This window comes from Somniosus microcephalus, unplaced genomic scaffold, assembly GCF_052327205.1.
Source record: "Somniosus microcephalus isolate GS21.2 unplaced genomic scaffold, FLI_Smic_1.0 unresolved_chr8, whole genome shotgun sequence".
In the NCBI taxonomy this organism is placed as follows: Eukaryota; Metazoa; Chordata; class Chondrichthyes; order Squaliformes; family Somniosidae; genus Somniosus; species Somniosus microcephalus.
The window spans coordinates 35,481,113-35,504,754 of record NW_028225186.1 but is presented as its reverse complement, the minus strand read 5'-3'; the positions used below and the strand labels follow the sequence as shown (position 1 = coordinate 35,504,754).

The 23,642-nt window shown below is 48.0% G+C and overlaps 1 protein-coding gene and 3 non-coding genes across 4 annotated transcripts; 3 read left to right on the top strand and 1 right to left on the bottom strand.

Annotated features, from left to right (window-relative positions):
• Window positions 1–809: 809 nt before the first annotated feature.
• On the top strand, window positions 810–1,553 carry LOC147085885 (syncytin-1-like; the record flags this gene model as incomplete). The annotated part of the gene is made up of 1 exon (XM_085979163.1): window positions 810–1,553. A coding segment is annotated over one exon (744 nt), but the record flags the coding sequence as incomplete, so codon positions are not given.
• A 3,113-nt stretch (window positions 1,554–4,666) lies between these two features.
• Window positions 4,667–4,748, top strand: trnas-uga (transfer RNA serine (anticodon UGA)). The gene has a single exon. It is a non-coding gene; the product is annotated as a tRNA-Ser (tRNA).
• An 8,581-nt stretch (window positions 4,749–13,329) lies between these two features.
• On the bottom strand, window positions 13,330–13,411 carry trnas-cga (transfer RNA serine (anticodon CGA)). The gene has a single exon. It is a non-coding gene; the product is annotated as a tRNA-Ser (tRNA).
• A 2,750-nt stretch (window positions 13,412–16,161) lies between these two features.
• On the top strand, window positions 16,162–16,254 carry trnar-ucu (transfer RNA arginine (anticodon UCU)). The gene is made up of 2 exons: window positions 16,162–16,198; window positions 16,219–16,254. It is a non-coding gene; the product is annotated as a tRNA-Arg (tRNA).
• The last annotated feature ends 7,388 nt before the right edge of the window (window positions 16,255–23,642 follow it).

The window sequence follows — 23,642 nt, the reverse complement described above, 5'->3', positions numbered from 1 at the left end:
CAAGTCTGTTACTGCAGGACCATGCAACAGAACTACCGATACCAAAGGACAAAGCTGTTATCCAAAGTCCAACCAGGAAAAGAAAAGAAATGGACTGCCCCTATGAGCAGCTTCGACTATTCGAGGGTAGAAGGTACCCTCACAAAGAGACGTAAACGAGATCTCCAACACATTTTTCCTGAAGAAACCCCGACGGGCAACCTATTCCTCCAGACTCACACAGCCCTATACTCACCAGAGTCAATTGTTTGTTATCCGCCCCTGATATCTGTTGAGGGGGTGTTTACCCCAACCCCGGTTATTGTTCCCCCGGACTTTCTTTTAGATGCTCACCTTCTCCCTCCCACAAACAATATAACAATACCCTATACCATAACCCCACCCGCCAATTGCCTGAAACCAAGCAGGAACCCTGGTGGCTATGAGAATAGTTGGAATGGGACGGGCTATGGCTGTAGGTCAGTATGGGTTAAGCAGAACTACACCTGCTTGATGACACGCTGCCTCCACCATCAGTGTACGATAGGACCAGACACCGGCAGCTGCACATGTGAGCAATCCGTATGTGTGTCAATAACCGAAGGAGTACAAGTTTTATGTGGAGAAGGGGATGGGACAACTCTGAAGGTAGGGGGGGAAACCTTTATGCTAGTAAAAATAGCTAATACCCAGCCTACTGATACTCGTGAGATCCAAGGTTTTGACTATTTCCTTCCCCCGAGCCATTTAAGCACAAGGCAGGAACACGTATCTGTGATATATACCAAACCAGGCTACTTTTTCTTGAGCCAAGGAAAAGCCACTAATTTCATGGTAGTAGATACCGCCCCCAGACGGTAGCCATCGCTACCTTAACCCCTACCACAGTACCCTGCCCCTCCCAATGGACATCCCACCGAAAAATAGTAGTCAGGGCAGCCTCGAAAGAGTTTTGCTCCAAGTGGAAAAATCCTGAATCCCTAGGAGGACACAGAACCTCTATAGGATATGGATTTGCTGGCCTGTTCTCTATAGGCTATATTGGAGCCTATCTGGCCGCCAATAACCGGAACTACCTTATCTGTGGCCTCACCATCCTGGGTAATGCTACCATGGGGGCCCTCGACGCAGTCACTAAAGAATTGTCGGAACTCAGGTTATTCACTATGCAAAACAGATATGCCCTAGACTACCTGCTGGCCCGAGAAGGTGGTGTCTGTGCAATAGTAAAAGGTAAATGCCTTATGGGAGTCCGAGACCAGACAAAGAACATCACCCACTTTATCACTAAGATAAGGGAACAAATGGATAATATGAAGGAAGCAAGTAACTGGGGAGATTGGGGATTTGGAGGATGGTATGACTGGTTGATAAATATGGCTATGTACCTAGTAGTTGCAATCGCCTGTATTTTTATTGGACTAGCAATCATGAAATGTGTGCTAGGAAGAATGCAGCTAGCTTTGGAAAAAATAGGTAGCCCAAAGATGTTAATGGTAAGACTGACCAATGAATGTGAAATGAAGGAAGTAAAGTATGATGACAATGAAGAATTTGATCGATTAATAAGATAGACGTCACTGAATAACGGTTGGTTATCATAGAATGATAAAAGGAGGGATTGAGAATACCAAGGTCAAAGAAATAGAAACAAGAAACTGTGAAGGCAGCAAGAAGTAAAATAAAAAGGCTAAACTGATCTTTGGCTGCTAATATGGCTGGCGCCCACAATGTTACACCTTGCTGTTAGAAACACTGTAAAGCAGAGTGCAGAAGTTATACAGACAATAGGCGATCAGAAAACACATTACCGTGATTGCAAACGCATTACCATAATGTTTAGGTGATCGGGAACCCATTACCAGGATATAAACTTAACTGTAACCCATTCAGTAAAATGTGACTTCTTTATTTCAAACTGCCAGGCCAGGAAATCAAATGAACTGTGTACGTGCACAGCTCGGGATTGGTGCAGACTGTACGATGTGTTAATGTCTTCTCCAATGCAAGTATAATAATGTAACACACTGTAGGACAAACTGCTTGCTCTGTTGGATTCGCAGACTCTTGCAGGAGTCAGTGTCGATATATCAGAGTAAGACTCGGCGGATAATAAATCGTTTGAATTCTCCAGTTGTTCGACTCAGTGTTTACTGAACCAGACTGAGGGTAAAAGAATCAGTTCTAACAAATATTTCCAGCAGTTTCTGTTTTTCTTATTGGTTAAAAAGTCCTAGGGAATATTTTCCTTTATTAGGCGGCAGGTGGTTAAGAAGGCAAATGGTATCTTGGCTTTCATAGCGAGAGGGTTTGAGCACAGGAACAGGGATGTCTTGCTGCAGTTGTACAGGGCCTTGGTGAGACCACATCTTGAGTACAGGTAGACTATCCTTTATCCGAAAACCTCGGGACCAGCCGAGTTTCGGATAAAGGAGAATTTCGGATTTCGGAAGGTGGGTCGGCAGGGGTCCGCGGGGGGGGGGGGTCGGCGGGGGGTCGTGCGCACGACTTACGCTGACGCTCAGCGTAAGTCAGTCGGGGCCGGCGGGGTCCGCGGGGGGGTCGGCGGTTGTCGGGGTTGTCGGTTGGCGGGGCCGGCGGGGTCCGCGGGGGGGTCGGCGGTTGTCGGGGTCGGCGGTTGTCGGGGTCGGCGGTTGTCGGGGCTGGCGGGGTCCGCGGGGGGGTCGGCGGTTGTCGGGGTCGGCGGTTGTCGGGGCCGGCGGTTGGCGGGGTCGGCGGTTGTCGGGGCTGGCGGGGTCGGCGGTTGTCGGGGCCGGCGGGGTCCGCGGGGGGGTCGGCGGTTGGCGGGGTCTGCGGTTGTCGGGGCTGGCGGGGTCCGCGCGGGGGTCGGCGGTTGGCGGGGTCGGCGGTTGTCGGGGCCGGCGGGGTCCGCGGGGGGGTCGGCGGCTGGCGGGGTCGGCGGTTGTCGGGGCCGGCGGGGTCCGCGGGGGGGTCGGCGGTTGTCGGGGCCGGCGGGGTCCGCGGGGGGGTCGGCGGTTGTCGGGGCTGGCGGGGTCCGCAGGGGGGTCGGCGGTTGTCGGGGCTGGCGGGGTCGGCGGTTGTCGGGGCCGGCGGGGTCCGCGGGGGGGGGGGGGGTCGGCGGGGGGTCGTGCGCACGACTTACCCTTTAACCGAACTTCCGAAACCGGAACCCTCTAAAAACCGAAGGTTTTTTCGTTCGTACGCACGACTTACGCTGAACGAAAAAACCTTCGGTTTTTAGAGGGTTTCGGTTTTCGGAAGTCCGGATAAAGGGTAGTCTACCTGTATTGTGTGCAGTTTTGGTCGCCTTATCTGAGGAAGGACATTCTTGCCATGGAAGGAGTTCTGCAAAGATTCACCAGGCAGATAGCTGGGATGGCAGGAAAGATGTATGAGGGGAGATTGTGTCGATCGGGCTTATACTCACTGGGGTTTAGAAGAATGAGAGGGGATCTAATTGAAACGTATAAAATTCTGACAGGACTGGACTGACTAGATGCAGGAACGATGTTCCCGATGGTCGGTGAATCCAGAACCAGGTGTCACAGACTAAGGATAAGGGATAAGCCATTTAGGACAGAGATGAGGAGGAATTTCTTCATCCAGCGAGTGCTGAACCTGTGGAATTCTCTACCACAGAAGGCAGCAGAGGCCAATACATTAAATAAATTCAAGAAGGAGTTGGATATATTTCTTAAGGCTAAAGGGATCAACGGTTATGGGGAGAAAGCAGGGACCGGGTACTGTATTTGGATGATCAGCCATTATCTCATTGAATGGTGGAGCAGGCTCGAGGGGCCGAACGGCCTACTCCTGCTCCTATCTTCTATGTTTCTATGTTTGTATTAGCCAAGGCATAGAATTCAAGAACAGTCTGGTTATGTTTGAACAGTATAAAACACTTGTTAGGCCACAGCTAGAGTACTGCAGACAGCTTTGGTCACCACAGTACAGGAAAGATGTAATTGCCCTAGAGAGGGTACCAAGGAGATTTACTAGGATGTTGCCAGGACTGGAAAATTTTAGCTGTAAGTAATGATTGGATAGGGTTGGTTTGTTATCTTTGGAGCAGAGGAGGTGGAGTGGAGACATAATTGAGGTGCATAAAATTCTGAGGGGCCAAGATACAGTGGATAGGAAGGACCTATTTCCCTTAGCAGAAATGTCAATGATCAGGGGCGTAGATTTAAAGTAACTGGTAAAATGATTAAAGAGGAGTTGACAAGAACCATTTTCTGGAAGTCACTACCGATCACATTAATAGAAAGCACTATGGATATGTACTTGAAGTGCTGCAACCTACAGGGCTACGGACCCAGAGCTGGAAAGTGGGATTAGGCAAAATATCTCTTTTTCGTCTGGCAAAGACACGATGGGCCGAATGGCCTCCTTCTCTGGCGTAAATTTCTGTATTTCTATGATCACTGCCCTTAATCTTCAATATTCCAGCGAATACAAGCCTAGATTACGTGATCTCTGCTCATAGCCTAACCCTTGGAGCCCTGGTAACACACTCGTGAATCTGCACCGCACATCCTCCAAGGTCAATATATCCTTTCTAAGGTGCAGTGCGCAGAACTGTACACAGTGACTTAACCAGGCCTCTGTGCAGCTGTCACACAACTTCATTCCATTTATGTTGTGCAGGGAAGTTGTCTAATAGTTTGCATAGGTCATTTCACTGTTGAAAAGTTGCATTTGCACAGCTGCGATGGCCGAGTGGTTAAGGCGTTGGACTTGAAATCCAATGGGGTTTTCCCGCGCAGGTTCGAACCCTGCTCGCAGCGATTCTACTGCAAATTCTTTATTTTATTTCATCGGTTCCCTGTGGAGATCACTGGCCCCGAAACTGATTAGAATTCCCTCCACTGCACGTTATGACACTGATTAACCCAAAGCTGTTGTTCCAATTGGAAACACTAATTTGCCATCAATGAGAAATTGTGGATTTGTTTGAAACTATTTGCAAAGATCAGTGAGAAATTGACACATAAGACAGCACGTAAAAATTCCATTTAATAAAGAACCCTGCAATGTTTGGAAGGAAAAGAGTGGAAACGCGGTTTGGTTTTCTAAAGTTGAACCCGAATTAAAAAGTGTGTAAAACGACCGCAGCAGGACTCGAATCTGGAATCTTCTGATAGCATTCAGAATTTACACCGAAGTCAGACGCCTTATCCATTAGGCCATGCGGCCACACAAAAGTAGACTCAACAAATCCTAATAATGAGTGATTAAACTCCGTTACTGTGTTCATTTCATTAACAACAGAGAATACTGGAAACACTCAACAGGTCAGGCAGCATCGAGTGAGGGAGAAACAGAGTTAACCTTTCAGGTCGAACCCTTCGTCAGAGCAGGAAAAGGTTAGGGAAGAGGGATTTTTAAGCAGGGGTGGGTGGAGGCGAGGTAAGAACAAAGGAAATGTCTGTGATAGAATGGATGGCAGGAGAGATTGACTTACAAAAGGGATGATGGTGCAAGGCAAAAGGAGAGGTAATAGGACAAGTTAACGAACAAAAGATGGCTCAAGATGAGGTGTGAATGATTATGGCAGAAACATTAACAACTGTCATGTGAGGAAAAATGAGAACAAATTAAAAAAATTAAAGAAATACAGGGGCCAATTTATAGTCTGAAATTGTTGAACTCAATGTTAAGTCCAGAAGGCTGTAAAGTGCCTAATAGAAAGATGAGGTGCTGTTCCTCGAGCTTACGTAGAGTTCATTGGAACAGTGCAACAGGCCAAGGAAGGAGAGATCAGAGAGGGAGTGGAGCAGATAATTATAGTGACAGGTGACCGGAAGCTCGGGGTCACACTTGCCGACTGTTCTGCAAAGAGGTCACCCAATCTGCATTTGGTGTCACAATGTAGATTCAGCGAATACAGTAACTAAATTGTAAGAAGTACAGGTAATCGCTGATTCACCTGGAAGGAGTGTTTGCTGCCCTGGGCGATGGGAAGGAAGGAAGTAAAAAGGGCAGGTGTTGCATCTCCTGCACTTGCATGGGATGGTGCCGGGCGAAGGAGAAGGGGTGTTGGGGTGATAGAGGAGTGGACCAGGCTGTCATGGAGAGAGCGGTCCCTTCGAAATGCTGAAAGGGAGGAGGGGAAGATGTGTTTGGTGGTGGGATCATGCTGGAGGTGGTGGAAATGGCGCAGGATGATCCGTTGAATGTGGAGGCGGGTGGGGTGAAAGGTGAGGACAAGGGGGGAACCCTATCATGTTTCTGGGAGTGAGCGGAAGGGGTGAGAGCAGTCGTGCGGGAAATGGAACAGACTCGGTCGAGTGTCATGTCAACCATGGTAGAGGGGGATCCTCAGTTGAGGAAAATGGAAGACATACCGGAAGCACTGGTATGGAAGGTGGCCTCATCAGAACAGATGCAACAGAGACAGAGAAACTGGGAGAATGGAATAGAATGGAATGGATAAATCCCCAGGGACTGATAATCTACATCCTAGTGTACTTAAGGAAGTGGCCCTAGAAATAGTAGATGCATTGCTGGTCATCTTCCAAAATTCGATAGACTCTGGAACAGTTCCCATGGATTGGAGGGTAGCTAATGTTACCCCACTATTCAAAAAAGGTGGTAGAGAGAAAACGGGGAATTATAGACCGGTAAGCCTGACATCGGTAGTGGGGGAAATGCTATGTGGATGTGGTGTATTTGGACATTCAGAAGGCTTTTGAGAAGGTCCCGCACAAGAGATTAGCGTGTAAAGTTAAGGCACATGGGATTGGGGGCAAGGTACTGACTTGGATAGATAACTGGTTGGCAGACAGGAAGCAAAGAGTTGGAATGAACGGGTCTTTTTCCGAGTGGCAGGCAGTGACTAGTGGGGTACCGCAGGGATTGGTGCTAGGACTCCAGTTATTCACAATATATATTAATGATCTAGAGGATGGAACTAGATGTAATATCTCCAAGTTTACAGATGACACAAAGCTGGGTGGGCATGTGTGCTGTGAGGAGGATGCCGAGAAACTCCAGTATGATTTGGACAGGTTGGGTGATTGGGAAGAAGCATGTCCGATGCAGTATAATGTGGATAAATGCGAGGTTGTCCACTTTGGTGGCAAAAACAGGAAGGCAGATTATTATCTGAACGTCAATAGATTGGGAGAAGGGGAAGTGCAACTAGACCTGGGTGTCCTTGTGCACTAGTCGCTGAAGGTAAGCATGCAGGTGCAGCAGGCGGTTAAGAAGGCAAATGGTATGTTGGCCTTCGTAGCGATAGGGTTCGAGTACAGGAGCAAGGATGTCTTGCTGCAGTTGTACAGGGCCTTGGTGAGACCACATCTTGAGCATTGTGTGCAGTTTTGGTCGCCTTATCTGAGGAAGGGTGTTCTTGCCATGGAGTGAGAGCAGTGAAGATTCACCAGACTGACACCTGGGATGGCAGGAGTGACATATGAGGAGAGATTGGGTTGATTGGTCTTATACTCGCTGGAGTTTAGAAGAATGAGAGGTAATCTCATTGATACTTATAAAATACTAACAGGACTAGACAGACTAGATGCAGTAAGGATGTTCCCGATGGCCGGGGATTCCAGAAACAGGGGTCACAGCCTAAGGATAAGGGGTAAGCCATTTAGGACAGAGATGAGGAGGAATTACTTCATCCAGAGAGTGGTGAGCCTGTGGAATTCTCTACCACAGAAGTCAGTGGAGGCAAATTCATTAAATATATTCAAGAAGGAGTTAGATATATTTCTTAAGGCTAAAGGGATCAAGGGATATGGGGAGAAGGCAGGGACAGGGTACTGAATTTGGATGATCAGCCATGATCTCATTGAATGGTGGAGCAGGCTCGAGGGGCCGAATGCCTACTCCTGCTCCTATCTTCTATGTTTCTATGTTTCTATGAGTCCTTACAGCAAGCGTGGTGGGAGGAATTGTGGTCCAGGTAGCCGTGGGAGTCAGTGGGCTTATAGTGGGTGTTGGTCGATAGCCTATCCCCAGAAATGGAGACAGAGAAGTCGAGGAAGGGAAGGGAAGAGTCGGAGATGGACCATGTGAAGGTGAGGGAAGGGTGGAAATTGGAGGCAAAGTGAAAGAAATTATCTAGTTCAGAGCGAGAGCAGGAAACAGCACCAATACAATCATCGGTGTACCGGAAAAAGAGGTGAGGAAGGGGACCTGAGTAGGACTTGAACAAAGAATGTTCCACATATCCCACAAAAAGGCAGGCATAGCTAGGGCCCATGCAGGTACCTATAGCAACATCTTTGATTTGGAGGAAGTGAATGGAATCAAAGGAGAAGTTGTACAATGTGAGAACAAGTGCAGCCAGGCGGACAAAGGCGGTGGTGGATGGGGACTGGTGGGGCCTCTGTTCAAGGAAGAAGTGGAGCCGCTTAAGGCCGTCCTGGTGGTGGTTGGAGGTGCAGAGGGAATGGACATCCAGAGTGAAAAGGAGACGTTTGGGGCCAGGAAACTGGAAACTGTTAAAATACAGAGGGTATTGGAAGAGTCGCGCATGTCGGTGGGAAGGGACAGGACAAGTCGAGAAAAAATAGAGTGAAGATAGTAAGAAATCAGTTCTGTGGAGCAAGAACAGGCTGCAGCAATTGGTCAACCAGGGCAGTCCTGTTTGTGGATCTTGGGAAGGATGCAGAAGTGGGCAGTGCAGTGTTGAGGAACTGAGAGATTGGCGGCCATGGGGGGAAGATCTCCAGAGGAGATGAGGTCAGTGACAGTCTTGGAAACAATTGCTTGATGTTCAGTAGTGGGGTCATGGTCCAGGGGGAGGTAGGAGGAGATGTCAGTGAGTTGCCGTTCAGCCTCCGGATGTTAGATGACGGTTTTCCAAACAACAACAGCACCACCTTTGTCAGCAGGTTCAATGACAATGTTAGGGTTGGATCTGAGAGAACGGAGTGCTGCAAGATCATAGGGAGTTAGGTTGGAGTGGGTGAGGGGAGCAGGGAACTGGAGATCGCCGATGTCATTTCAGTCCCATTCTATGCACTCCAAACCAACAGAGAGAGTAGACAATGGTAATGCAGTAGATGTAATTTATCTGGATTTTCAGAAGGCCTTCGATAATGTACCCCATAATAGACTGATGAACAAGGGCAGAGAATTCAGAGTCAGGCGAGAAGTAGTGGAATGGATTGCTGGCTGGCTTAAGGAGAGAAGGCAGATAGTCTGACTACCGGGTAGTTTATTCACAGTGGCAGAAGGTGGGTAGTGGTGTTCCACAAGTATCAGAGCTGGAGCCACTGCTGTTCGCAATTTATATTAACGATTTAGACTTAGTGATCAGAAACACAATTTATAAATTTGCAGATGACACCAAATTGGGGGGAATAGTCAATACTGGGGAGGACTGCAACAAGTTACAGGAGGACATTAATAAACTTGCAGAATGGGCATAGCATTGGCAAATGAATTTGAACACAAATAAGTGTGACGTATTTCATTATGCTAGGAAGAATAGGGAGGTCAGCTTAAAAGATCTTTAAAATTATGAAAGGTTTTGATAGAGTGGATACAGAGAGAATGATTCCACTTGTGGGGAAGAGCATAACTAGAGGCCATCAATATAAGATAGTCAGCAAGAAATCAAATCGGGAATTCAGCAGAAACATCTTTACCCAGAGAGTGGTGAGAATGTGGAACTCGCTACCACAGGGAGTGGTTGAAGCGAATAGTTTAGATGCATTTTAGAGGAGGCTAGGTAAGCAAATGTGGGAGAAGTGCATAGAGGGTTATGCTGATAGATTTAGATGAGGAAAGACTTGAGGAGGCTCGAGTGAAGCATAAACGGAGGCATGGACTGGTTGGACCGAACGGTCTGTTTCTGGCGGTATGTTAATAATGAGTGATTAAACCCCGGGATTGTATTTATTTCAGTTCTATTCTTTGCACTCCAAACCAATCAGCAGCTGTGAACCGTTCACTGATTGAAATACGAGAAGTCCCGATGGATCTGGAATTGTTCATTTAATGTTGGAAACGCTCCGCAGGTCATAACTCAGGATTTCCAGCTTTGCTTCAAAGTATTGCAGGTCCCGTGTGAGTTTCCATCCAAACTTTTCAACAAATAACAAAATCAAGAAACTACTCTCTCTACCAAAAATTAAATGGCCTGTACGGGGATCGAACCCGCGACCTTGGCGTTATTAGCACCACGCGCTAACCAACTGAGCTAACCGGCCATTGGGTTTGGTTCATATGTATAAGCTTATATTTTCGAGACTCTAGCTGACGATTTCCTGCATTAATCTTTCAGCATACACCTACAGTTGTCAATCATACACTATCCTATCGGCAAATACTGTACATATGGCACTGTGTGCCACACATGACAACAGCCAACACAAGTGCCAGGCAATGGCCAGCTCCAACAAGCGAAAGTCTAACCACCGCCCCTTCACATTCAACAGCAAGACCATCACCGAATCAGCTACCACCATTACCAACAAAAGCTTGCATTTATATAGCACCATTAACGTAGTAAAACGTCCTAAGGCGCTGCACAGGAGTATTTTCAGACAAAACATTTGACACCAATCCACATAAGGAGAAATTCGGGCAGGTGACCAAAAGCTTGGTCAAAGAGATAGGTTATAAGGAGCATCTTAAAGGAGGAAAAAGAGGTGGACAGGTTTAGGCAGGGAATTCCAAAGCTTAGGGCAACAGGAAGGTTGAGCGATTATAATCAGGGATGCTCAAGAGGGCAGGATTAGAGGAGCGCAGATATCTCAGGGGGTTGTGGGGTTGAAGGAGATTACAGAGATAGGGAGGGGCGAGGCCATGGAGGGAACAGAAAAGCAAAATATTATTGAAATGGAGAGAGACTACAGAATGCTGCGGTTAAGAGGGATCTAGGTGTCCTCGTACATGAAACACAAACAGTTAGCATGCAGCAATTAAGAAGGCAAATGGAATGTTGGCCTTTATTGCAAGGGGCATGGAGTATATAAGTCGGGAAGTCTTGCTACAACTGTACAGGTGAGGCCACGCCTAGAGTACTGCATACATTTTTGTTCTCCTTATTTAAGGAGGGATATACTTGCATTGGAGACAGTACAGAGAAGGTTCTCCAGGTTGATTCCTGGGATGAAGGGATTGTCTTAGAGGAAAGGTTGAGCAGGTTGGGCCTATACTCATTGGAAGTTATAAGAATGAGAGGTGATCTTATTGGAACATATAAGATTCTGAGGGGGCTTGACAGGGTAGATGCTGAGAGGGTGTTTTCCCTCATGGGGGAATCTAGAATCAGGTGGCATAGTTTCAGAATAAGGGTTTGTCCATTTAAGACGCAGATGAGGAGGAATTTATTCTCTCAGAGGGTTGTGAATCTTTGGAATTATCTACCCCAGAGAGCTGTGGAGCCTGAATCATTGATTATATTCAAGGCTGAGATAGACAGATTGTTGAACTATCGGAGAGTCAAGGGTTATGGGGAACAGGCACAAAAGTGGAGTTGAGGCCAAGATCAGATCAGCCATGACCTTATTGAATAGTGGAGCAGGCTCGAGGGGCCGAATGGCCTACTCCGGCTCCTATTTCTTATGTTCTTATGTTCTTATAAGGGCAGCCGGTGCATGGGAACACCATCACCTCCAAATTCCCCTCCAAGTTACACACCATCCCGACGTGAAAATATATCACCATAACTTCATCGTCGCTAGGTCAAAATCTTGGAAATCCCTCCCTAACAGTACTATTGGAGTACCTTCACCACATTGACTGCAGTGGGTCAAGAGGGCTTCTCACTACCACCTTCTCAAGGGCAATTAGTGATGGGCAATTAATGCTGGCCTTGCCAGCGATGCACAAGTCCTAGGAACAAATTACATTAAATTAAAATCGTCACGACTGGATGTGGCAGGATTGCAGAGCTTTGATCTGATCCGTTGGTTGTTGGATCGCTTCGCTCTGTCTACACATGCTGTTTCCATAGCTTAGCATGTGTGTAGTCCTGTGTTGTAACTTCATGAGGTTGTCAGCTCATTTTCAGTTCGCCTGATGCTGCTCCTGAAATGCTCTTCTACACTCCTCATTGAACCAGGGTTGGTCCCCTGTCTTGATGCTAATGGTAGGGTGAGGGATATGCCGGTCCATAAGGTTACAGATTGTGGCGGAATACAATTCCAAAACTGATGCCCCCTCTGCCCTCTCGGGTGGACATAAAAGATCCCATGGCACTATTGGAAGAAGAGCAGGGGATGATGAGGTTTACCCCGGTGTCCTGTAGCCAATATTTATCCTCAAATCAACATCACTAAAACAGGTGATCCTCGATTATCACATTGTGGGAGCTTGCTGTGCACAAATTGGCTGCTGCTGTTTTTCCTACATTACAACAGTGACTACAACTACAACTACAACTACATTGCCTGTAAAGCGCTTTGAGACGTCCCCAGGTGAAAGGCGCTGTAGAAATCAGAGTCTTTCTTTTACAGCCTTCGAAGTCACAGAATCACAGAAACCCCACAGTGCAGATAGAGGCCATTTCGGCCCATCGAGCTTGCACCGACACATATCCCACCCGATCCCCGTAACCCCTGCACCAACACATATCCCACCCTATCCCCGTAACCCCACGTATTTAATCCCCCTAACACTAAGGGTCAATTTATCATAGCCAATCAACCTAACCCGCACATCTTTGGACTGTGGGAGGAAACCGGAGCACTGACAACTGACAAAAACCAAAAATCAACATAAATTGAATTTAACAGCAAAAGGAGTTAAGGCAGACCGGTTAGCTCAGTAGGTTAGCGCGTGGTGATAATAACGCCAAGGTCGCGGGTTCGATCCCCGTACGGGCCATTTATTTTTTGATGGTGTGGGTAGTTTCTTAATTTTGCTATTTGCTGAAAAGATTGGAGCTGTAATACTTTGAAGCAAAGCGACAAAACCTTAGTTCTGCCGAGAACTCAAGGAACTGGAAGGTTGACCTTGTGTCTATCTGTCCACAGATGGCGCTGATACTCCTACTGTTCGTGTGGCCTAATGGATAAGGCGTCAAACTTCGGTATTAATTTTGAGTTTATCAGAATATTGCAGGTTCGAGTCCTGCCACGGTCTTTTTACACACTTTTTAATTCGTGTTCAGTTTTATAAAACCAAACCGTGTTCTCACTTACCAGCTGAAGGTGATTCCATACCAAACACTGCAGGGCTCTTTATTAATTAGTATTTTTGATGCTGCTTTGTGTGTGTATTGCTCACGAGTTCCCAACAAATCCCCAATATCTAATTGATGCCGATAAATTATTAGTGTTTCAATTGGAACTTTGGGTTAATCAGTGTAATAAAGTGCAGTGGAGGGAATTCTGACCAATTTCGGGGCCAGTGATCGCCACAGGGAGCCGATGAAATAAAATAAAGAATTTGCATCAAAGTCGCTGCGAGCAGGGTTCGAACCTACTCGGGGAAACCCCATTGGATTTCGAGTCCAACGGCTTAACCACTCGGCCATCGCAGCTGCACATTAACAATGCGAAAATGCTTCCTACTGTGAGTGAGTCAGGAACTAGCTCAGAGAAGACAGGTCATAAATACTCACCGATAAATCCAGCAGGGAATTCAGGATTAACATCTTTGGCCAAAGAGCGCTGAGAATGCAGTAGTTGAGGCGAATACTACAGATGCATTTAAGAGGAAGGGAGAAAGGAATAGAAGGATATGCTGATAGTTTTTTTTAAATTCGTTTATGGGATGTGGGTGCGCTGGCAAGGCCAGCATTAAATGCCCATCCCCAATTGCCCCTTGAGAAGGTGGTGGTGAGCCGCCTTCTTGAACCGCTGCAGTCCGTGTGGTGAAGGTACTCCCACAGTGCTGTTGGGGAGGGAGTTCCAGGATTTTGACCCAGCGACGATGAAGGATCGACAATATACTTCTAAGTCAGAATGGTGTGTGACCTGGAGGGGAACTTGGAGGTGGGGGTGTTCCCATGCGCCTGCTGCGCTTGTCCTTCTAGGTGGAAGAGGTTGCGTGTTTGTCAGGTGCTGCTGAAGAAGCCTTGGTGAGTTGTTGCAGTGCATCTTGTAGATGGTACGCACTGCAGCCACGGTGCGCCGGTGGTGGAGGGAGTGAATGGTTAAGGTGGTGGATGGGGTGCCAATCAAGCGGGCTGCATTGTCCTAGATGGTGTCGATATTCTTGAGTATTGTTGGAGCTGCACTCATCCAGGCAAGTGGAGAGTATTCCATCACTCTCCTTACTTGTGCCTTGTAGATGGTAGATAGGCTTTGGGGAGTCAGGAGGTGAGACACCCGACGCAGAATGCCTAGCCTCTGACCTTCTCTTGTTGTCACAGTATTTATGTTCAATGGTAACCCCCAGGATGTTGGTGGTCAGCTCCTTTGTTCATGTTGGACCAAGGTTTTAATGAAGTCGGGAGCCGAGTGCTCTTGGCAGAACCCAAGCCGGGCATCAATGAGCAGGTTATTGGTCAGTAAGTGCCACTTTACAGCACTGCGGATGAAACCTTCCATCACTTTGCTGATGATTGAGACTAGAGAGTAGACTGATGGGGTGGTAATTGGCTGGATTGGATTTGTCCTGCTTTTTGTGGACAGGACATACCTAGGCAGTCTTCCACATTGTTGGATAGATGCCAGTGTTGTCGCTGTACTAGAACAGCTTGGCTGGAGCACAAGTCTTCAGAATGATAGCCGGGGTGTTGTCAGGGCCCAGAGCCATTGCTGTATCCAGTGTGCTCAGCCGTTTCTTGATATCACGTGGAGTGAATCGAATTGGCTGAAGACTGGCTTCTGTGATGGTGGGGACCTCAGGAGGAGGCTGATATGGATCAGGCCAGTTGATCCGTCCAGCTTCATTTTTATTATTTTGTTTCATAGCGGTTTGTTACAACTGAGTGGCTTGCTAGGCCATTTCAGAGGGCAGTTAAGAATCAACCACATTGCTATGGGACTGGAGTCACACAAAGGCCAGACCAGGGAAGGACGGCAGATTTCTTTCCCTGAAAGACATTAGTGAACCAGATGGGTTTTTACGACAATCCGATAGTTTCATGGTTACCATTACTGATTCTAGTTTTATTTGGGGGGTGAGAAGAAATAGAGAAGGAGGAGCCTCGTGTGGAGACCAGTTCGTGCAAATGGACTGTTTCTGTGGGGCAGACTCTATCATATTATGTAACACCCGTTTTAATCAGACACAGAATGATCCGGGACTGACAGCACATCCCTTTTAAACAGACACAGAATGACCAGGGACCTACAGCACATCCCTTTTAAACAGACACAGAATGATCCGGGACTGACAGCACATCCCTTTTAAACAGACACAGAATGATCCGGGACTGACAGCACATCCCTTTTAAACATACACAAAATGACCAGGGACTTACAGCACATCCCTTTTAAACAGACACAGAATGATCCGGGACTGACAGCACATCCCTTTTAAACAGACACAGAATGACCAGGGACTTACAGCACATCCCTTTTAAACAGACACAGAATGATCCGGGACTGGCAGCACATCCCTTTTAAACAGACACAGAATGATCCGGGACTGACAGCACATCCCTTTTAAACAGACCCAGAATGACCAGTGACTGACAGCACATCCCTTTTAAACAGATACAGAATGACCAGGGACTGACAGCACATCCCTTTTAAAAAGACACAGAATGATCCGGGACTGACAGCACATCCCTTTTAAACAGACTCAGAATGACCCGGGACTGACAGCACATCCCTTTTAAACAGACACAGAGTGATCCTGGACTGACAGTACATCCCTTTTAAACAGACACAGAATAATCCGGGACTGACAGCACATCCCTTTTAAACAGACACAGAATAATCCGGGACTGAAAGCATGTCCCTTTTAAACAGACACAGAATGACCCGGGACTGACAGCACACCCCTTTTAAACAGACACAGAATAATCCGGGACTGACAGCATGTCCCTTTTAAACAGACACAGAATAAACCGGGATTGACAGCATGTCCCTTTTAAACAGACACAGAATAATCCGGGACTGACAGCATGTCCCTTTTAAACAGACACAGAATGATCCGGGACTGACAGCATGTCCCTATTAAACAGACACAGAATGATCCGGGACTGAAAGTAGACCCCTTTTAAACAGACATGGAATGCTGCCTGACCTGCAGATTGTTTCCAGCATTTCATCTGTTTACAGTTCAGATTTCCAGCATCAACACTATTTTGCTTTTGTAATAGAACTTTACGTAATTGGCTCTGTGGCGCAATGGATAGCGCATTGGACTTCTCGTTGTATGACAGATTAAGGCATTCAAAGGTTGTGGGTTCGAGTCCCACCAGAGTCGGATTTTGGGTCAGGGTTCGGTGGTTCCTCCACTGACGGTACATTTTGCAGTAAATCGGTAATTCAGAGAAGGGAAACTACCGCCCCGACACTTTCCCTCTGACTACTCTCAACCCCTGAGTCAGTTACACAGGAGCAGGAGGAGGCCATTCAGTCCCATGGCCGTTTTACATAGGAACAGGAGGAGACCATTCAGTCCCATGACCCTTTTACACAGGAACAGGAGGAGGCCATTCAGCCCCTTTAGCCTGTTATACAGGAACAGGAGGAGGCCATTCAGCCCCTCGAGCCAGTTACACAGGGACAAGAGGAGGCCTTTAACGCCTCGAGCCTGTTGCATTGGACAGGAGGAAGCCGTTCAGCGATACAAGATCTGTACAAGAACAGTAGAACACCATTCAGCCCCTCGAACCTGTTACATAGGATGAAGAGGAGGCAAATCAGGCCCATGATCCAGTTATAAAGGAACAGGAGGAGGCAATTCAGACCCACGAGTCTGTTTCACAGGAACAGCAGGAGGCCATTCAGCCCCTCAAACCTGCCACACATGAACAGGAGGAGGACATTCAGTCCCTCAAGCCGGCTACACTGGAACAGGAGGAGGCAATTCAGACACACGAGTCTGTTATACGGGAACAGGAGGAGGCCATTCAGCCCCTCAAGCCTGTTATACATGAACAGGAGGAGGCCATTCAGCCCCTCGAGCCTGTTATACATGCACAGGAGGATGCCATTCAGCCCCTCGAGCCTGTTACACAGTAACAGGAGGAGGCCATTCAGCCCCTCAAGCCTGTTACACAGGAACAAGAGGAGACAATTCAGACACACGAGCCTGTTATACAGGAACAGGAGGAGGCTATTCAGCCTGTCGAGCGTGTTGTACAGGAAAAGGAGGAAGCCATTCAGCCCCTCAAGCCTGTTAGACAGGAACAGGAGGAGGCCATTCAGCCCCTCGAGCCGGTTACACAGGAATAGGAGGAGGCCATTCAGCCCCTCAAGCCCGTTATACATGAACAGGAGGAGGCCATTCAGCCCCTCGAGCCTGTTATACATGCACAGGAGGATGCCATTCAGCCCCTTGAGCCTGTTACACAGGAACAGGAGGAGGCCATTCAGCCCCTCGAGCCTGTTATACATGCACAGGAGGATGCCATTCAGCCCCTTGAGCCTGTTACACAGGAAAAGGAGGAAGCCATTCAGCCCCTCAAGCCTGTATCACTGGAGCAGGAGGAGGCCATTCAGCCCCTCGAGCCTGTTATGCAGGAACAGGAGGAGGCTATTCAGCCTGTTAAGCCTGTTATGCAGGAAAAGGAGGAAGCCATTCAGCCCCTCAAGCCTGTTACACAGGAACAGGAGGAGGCCATTCAGCCCCTTGAGTCTGTTACACATAAATAGGAAGAGGCCATTCAGCCCAACGAGCCTATCATACAGGAACAGGAGGAGGCCATTCAGCCCCTCGAGCCTGTTATGCAGGAACAGGAGGAGGCTATTCAGCCTGTTTAGCCTGTTATGCAGGAAAAGGAGGAAGCCATTCAGCCCCTCAAGCCTGTTACACAGGAACAGGAGGAGGCCATTCAGCCCCTCGAGTCTGTTACACATAAATAGGAAGAGGCCATTCAGCCCCACAAGCCTGTTATACAGGAACTGGAGGAGGCCAATCAGCCCCTCGAGTCTGTATCACTGGAACAGGAGGAGGCCATTCAGCCCCTCGAGCCTGTTATGCAGGAACAGGAGGAGGCCATTCAGCCCCTCGAGCCTGTTATGCAGGAACAGGAGGAGGCTATTCAGCCTGTTAAGCCTGTTATGCAGGAAAAGGAGGAAGCCATTCAGCCCCTCAAGCCTGTTACACAGGAACATCATGGGCAAGGAAACCTCCTGCTGATTACCACCTACCACCCTCCCTCAGCTGATGAATCAGTACTCCTCCATGTTGAACACCACTTGGAAGAAGCACTGAAGGCAGCAAGGGCACAGAATGTACTCTGGGTGGGGGGCCTCAATGCCCATCACCAAGAGTGGCTCGGTAGCAGCACTCCTGACTTAGTGGTTCGAGTCCTGAAGGATATGGCTGCCAGTCTGGGCCTGCGGCAGGTGGTGAGGGAACCAACACGAGGGGAAAACCTACTGGACCTCCTCCTGACCAATCTACCTGTCACAGATGCAAAACAGTTCAAAAAGTATTCATTGGCTGTAAAGCACTTTAGGATGTCCTGAGGTCGTGAAAGCCCTGTAGAAATGCAAGTCCTTCTTTTACAGCCTTCAAAGACAAAGTGACTTAGCTGGCAAAGACCAGAAACAGGGACGGTACTATAGATAAACCTTACAGATGGGCTGGTTAGCTCAGTTGATTAGAGCGTGGTGCTAATAACGCCAAGGTCGCGGGTTCGATCCCCGTACGGGCCATTTATTTTTCGAGGGAAGGTTAGTTTCTTAATTTTGTAATTTTTGAGCAGTTTAAAAGTTTTAAAAGTTTGGAAGGAAACTCACACGGGACCTACAAAGCTGCAAAATCTTAGTTCTACCGAGAGCTCATGGACCTGAAAGGTTAACCCTGTGTTTTTCTGTCCACAGATGTTCCCTGACCTGTGGAGTGTTTCCAACATTTAATGAACAATTTCAGATCCAGCATCTGCTGCATTTCGCTTTTTATTTTACCGCAGTGTCCTCGCGTCTATTAACAAAAGTCAAAAATAAATTGTAGCTACTGGAAAATGGGTATTATTGTCACTGTCAGCATTGGTGGTTCAGAGGTAGAATTCTCGCCTGCCATGCGCGAGACCCGGGTTCGATTCCCGGCCAATGCAGGTTAAAATTTTTAACAATTTATTTCAGAGCAAACACATCACATGAAACATTAATAATAAATTAGCTGTTCCTGTGTAACTGGATCAAGGGAATGAATGGCCTCCACCTGTTCCTGTGTAACAGGCTTGAGGGGCTGAATTTCCTCCTGTTACATTGTAACAGGCTCGAGGGGCTGAATGGCCTCCTGTTCCAGTGTAACAGGCTTGAGGGGCTGAATGGCCAGTTCCTGTGCAACATGCTCGAGGGGCTGAATGGCATCCTCCTGTTCCTGTGTAACATGCTCGAGGGGCTGAATGGCCTCCTCCTGTGTAACAGGCTCGAGGGGCTGAATGGCCTCCTGTTCCAGTGTAACGGGCTCGAGGGACTGAATGGCCTCCTCCTGTTCCTGTTTGACAGGCTCAAGGGGCTGAATGGCCTCCTCCTGTTCCTGTTTGACTGGCTCGATGGCCTGAATGGCCTCCTCCTGTTCCTGTTCGACAGGCTCGAGGGGCTGAATGGCCTCCTCCTTTTCCGGTTTGACAGGCTCGAGGGGCTGAATGGCCTCCCCCTGTTCCTGTTCGACAGGCTCAAGGGGCTGAATGGTCTCCTCCTGTCCCGGTTTGACAGGCTCGAGGGGCTGAATGGCCTCCTCCTGTTCCGGTTTGACAGGCTCGAGGGGCTGAATGGACTCCTCCTGTCCCGGTTTGACAGGCTCGAGGGGCTGAATGGACTCCTCCTGTTCCGGTTTGACAGGCTAGAGGGACTGAATGGCCTCCTCCTGTTCCGGTTTGACAGGCTCGAGGGGCTGAATGGCCTCCTCCTGTTCGACAGCCTCAAGGGGCTGAATGGCCTCCTCCTGTTCCGGTTTGACAGGCTCGAGGGGCTGAATGGCCTCCTCCTGTTCCAGTTCGACAGGCTCAAGGGGCTGAATGGCCTCCTCCTGTTACTATTGAACCATGTTTCAGGCACTAATGTGGCTGATGTTCCGATTGTGCCCTCTGCTGTCCCGGCGCAGAAAGAAACACAGTGCCAGTGTCTAAAACCCAAAGTCCTTGTACTTTCTTTCTTTCTTCGAATCTTTCTTTCATTTCTTCTTTTTCTGTGCCATATGCTCCTTATTCTATTGTTGCTTAGTGATATATGTGTTCATATTTGCCAGTTTCAGCATGTTCATTGCTTCTGCTGCTTTGAAATATGTCGAAAAAGTGAACTGAATTTCTCCACCTGTGTGAAGCATCCTCGTGTTCGAAGCTGTTTTGGTTTCAATCAAACAAACGCACAGATTACTCGAACTCGCTGAGACTTTCCTGGCCAGTATTTGTTTCTTGCTTCCTTGCATTTGGAAAGGCCTAGGCTTCATCCCCGGACTGTGCTGAGGGAGCTGACCTGAGCCTGGGCAGCGGTTACAATTGGTGTCTGTGGCCCTGTGTTAGGGAGAGGGTGAATGAGCCTGGCTTCTTGTCCACTCGCCCTGCTGGCTGTGGGCAATGGCTGAGCAGAGGACCAGTTGTGATGGGTTTCAGCAGGAGGGGAGAGGTGGAGAAGGGAAGTTGTAAAGATAAAGAAAGGGGCTCCCAGCTGTTACAGCTGCTGCTGCCCACAGTAGGCAGTTTGGACAGTGGGTTACCACAGCCCATGACACACACGAGCCAATCCAGCCTCCTCGTGGACTGCCTTCACTCACACTTCTCCTTTTTAAGATGAAACTGTCATTTCATTCATGTGATGTCTAAACCACATCCCCTCTGATTGTCATTTCAAAACCATTGCACTTACAGTCTCAGCTCAACATCGGCAAACCCCAGCAGCAAGCAGGTGAGATTTACAATCTCTTAATGATCAATGATCTTTCACAGGAACGTGTTAAATCAGTGCTATGTTGTTAAAGTCAACACAGGATGTCAAGGTCTTAGAGAGGGTGCAGAGGAGATTTAACAGAATGGTACCAGGGATGAGGGAATTCAATTATGTGGAGAGACTGGAGAGGCTGGGATTGTTCTCCTCAGAGCAGAGAGGGTTAAGAGGAGATTTGATAGAGATGTTCAAAATTATGAATCGTTTTGACAGCATAAATAAGAAGAAAGTGTTTCCACTGGCAGAAGATTCGGTAACCAGAGGACGCAGATTTATGGTGATTGGCAAAAGAACCAGAGGTGACATGAGGAATCATTTTTTTTAAGCAGCAAGTTGTTGTGATCTGGAATGCGCTGCCTGAAAGGGCGGTGGAAGCAGATTCAATAGTAACTTTCAAAAGGCAGTTGAATAAATACTTGAAGGAAAAACATTACAGGGCTATGGGGAAAGGGCAGATGAATGAAATTAATTGCAGAGCTCTTTCAAAGTGCCGGCGCAGGGCTATGGGGAGAGAGTGGGGCACTGGGATTTATTTGGGATTGATACAGGTCTATGGAGTGAGAGTGGGGCAGTGTGATTAGTTTGTGATTGATACAGGTCTATGGGGTGTGAGCGGGGCAGTGGGATTAGTTTGGGATTGATTCAGGGCTATGGGGTGAGAGCGGGGCAGTGGGATTAGTTTGTGATTGATACAGGTCTATGGGGTGTGAGCGGGGCAGTGGGATTAGTTTGGGATTGATTCAGCGCTATGGGGTGAGAGCGGGGCAGTGGGATTAGTTTGTGATTGATACAGGTCTATGGGTTGTGAGCGGGGCAGTGGGATTAGTTTGGGATTGATTCAGGGCTATGGGGTGAGAGCGGGGCAGTGGGATTAGTTTGTGATTGATACAGGTCTGTGGGGTGTGAGCGGGGCAGTGGGATTAGTTTGGGATTGATTCAGGGCTATGGGGTGAGAGCGGGGCAGTGGGATTAGTTTGTGATTGATACAGGTCTATGGGGTGTGAGCGGGGCAATGAGATTTGTTTGGGGATTGATACAGGGCTATGGGGAGATAGCGGGTCAGTGGGATTAGTTTGGGATTGTTACAGGGCTTTGGGGAGAGAGCGGGACAGTGGGATTAGTTTGGGATTGTTACAGGGCTTTGGGGAGAGAGTGGGGCAGTGGGATTAGTTTGCGATTGACACAGGTCTATGGGGAGATAGTGGGTCAGTGGGTTTAGTTTAGTATTGCTGTGGCAAAGACCCAGAATTAACACAGTGGGCCGAATGGTCTCCTCTGCTCTGTAAATATCTATTGTTGGAGACTCCTCGGCAGCTTTTAACACACCATTTGGTGTACATTTCCTCTCCATATTCTTCTCTAAATGTTCACTGACGGTTCCTTCACAGCTACCCAGGCTCCCTGTTTTTCGTGTTAGCAGCAAATGTCGATACGTCTGCCTCCTGTACCCAAGTCCAGATTGTTGAAATGGCAAGAAGGGCAACGGTCGCAGCAGTGATGCAGGGGGGCCAACTCTTTACACCGTCCAGTCAAAAAAACACCCAATAACTACCGCACCCTGCTTCTGCCTTTTAACCAGCTTCCTGGTTTCTAGAACGGTTTCTAGTTGAGTATTAATTTTATCCCATATAAGGACATAGAAACATAGAAACATAGAAGATAGGAGCAGGAGTAGGCTATTCGGGCCCTCGAGCATGCTCCGCCATTCAATGCGATCATGGCTGATCATCCAAATTCAGTACCCGGTCCCTGTTTTCTCCCCATATCCCTTGATCCCTTTAGCCTTAAGAAATATATCCAACTCATTCTTGAATATATTTAATGAACTGGCCTCTACTGCCTTCTGTGGTAGAGAATTCCACAGGTTCACCACTCTCTGGGTGAAGAAATTCCTCCTCATCTCAGTCCTAAATGGCTTACCCCTTATCCTTAGACTGTGACCCCTGGTTCTGGACTCCCCGGCTATCGAGAACATCCTTCCTGCATCTGGTCTGTCCAGTCCTGTCAGAATTTTATAAGTTTCAATGAGATCCCCTCTCATTCTTCTAAACTCCAGCGAGTATAAGCCCAATCGACCCAATCTCTCCTCATACGTCGTTCCTGCCATCCCAGGTATCAGCCTGGTGAATCTTCGCTGAACTCCTTCCATGGCAAGAACATCCTTCCTCAGATAAGGCCACCAAAACTGCACACAATACTCACGATGTGGTCTCACCAAGGCCCTGTACAACTGCAGCAAGACATCCTTGTTCCTGTACTCAAACCCTCTCGCTACGAAGGCCAACATACCATTTGCCTTCTTAACTGCCTGCTGCACCTGCATGCTTACCTTCAGCGACTGCTGTGCAAGGACACCCAGGTCTCATTGCACTTCCCCTTCTCCCAATCTATTGCTGTTCAGATAATAATCTGCCTTTCTGTTTTTGACACCAAAGTGGATAACCTCGCATTTATCCACGTTATATTGCATCTGCCATGCTTTTGCCCAATCACCCAACCTGTCCAAATCATACTGGAGTTTCTCGGCATCCTCCTCACAGCACACACGCCCACCCAGCTTTGTGTCATCTGCAAACTTGGAGATATTACATCTAGTTCCCTTGTCTAGATCATTATTATATATTGTGAATAGCTGGGGTCCAAGGACCGATCCATGCGGTGCCCCACTAGTCACTGCCTGCCGCTCGGAAAAAGACCCATTTATTCCAACCCTTTGTCAACTGTCTGCCAACCAGTTCTCTATCCAAGTCA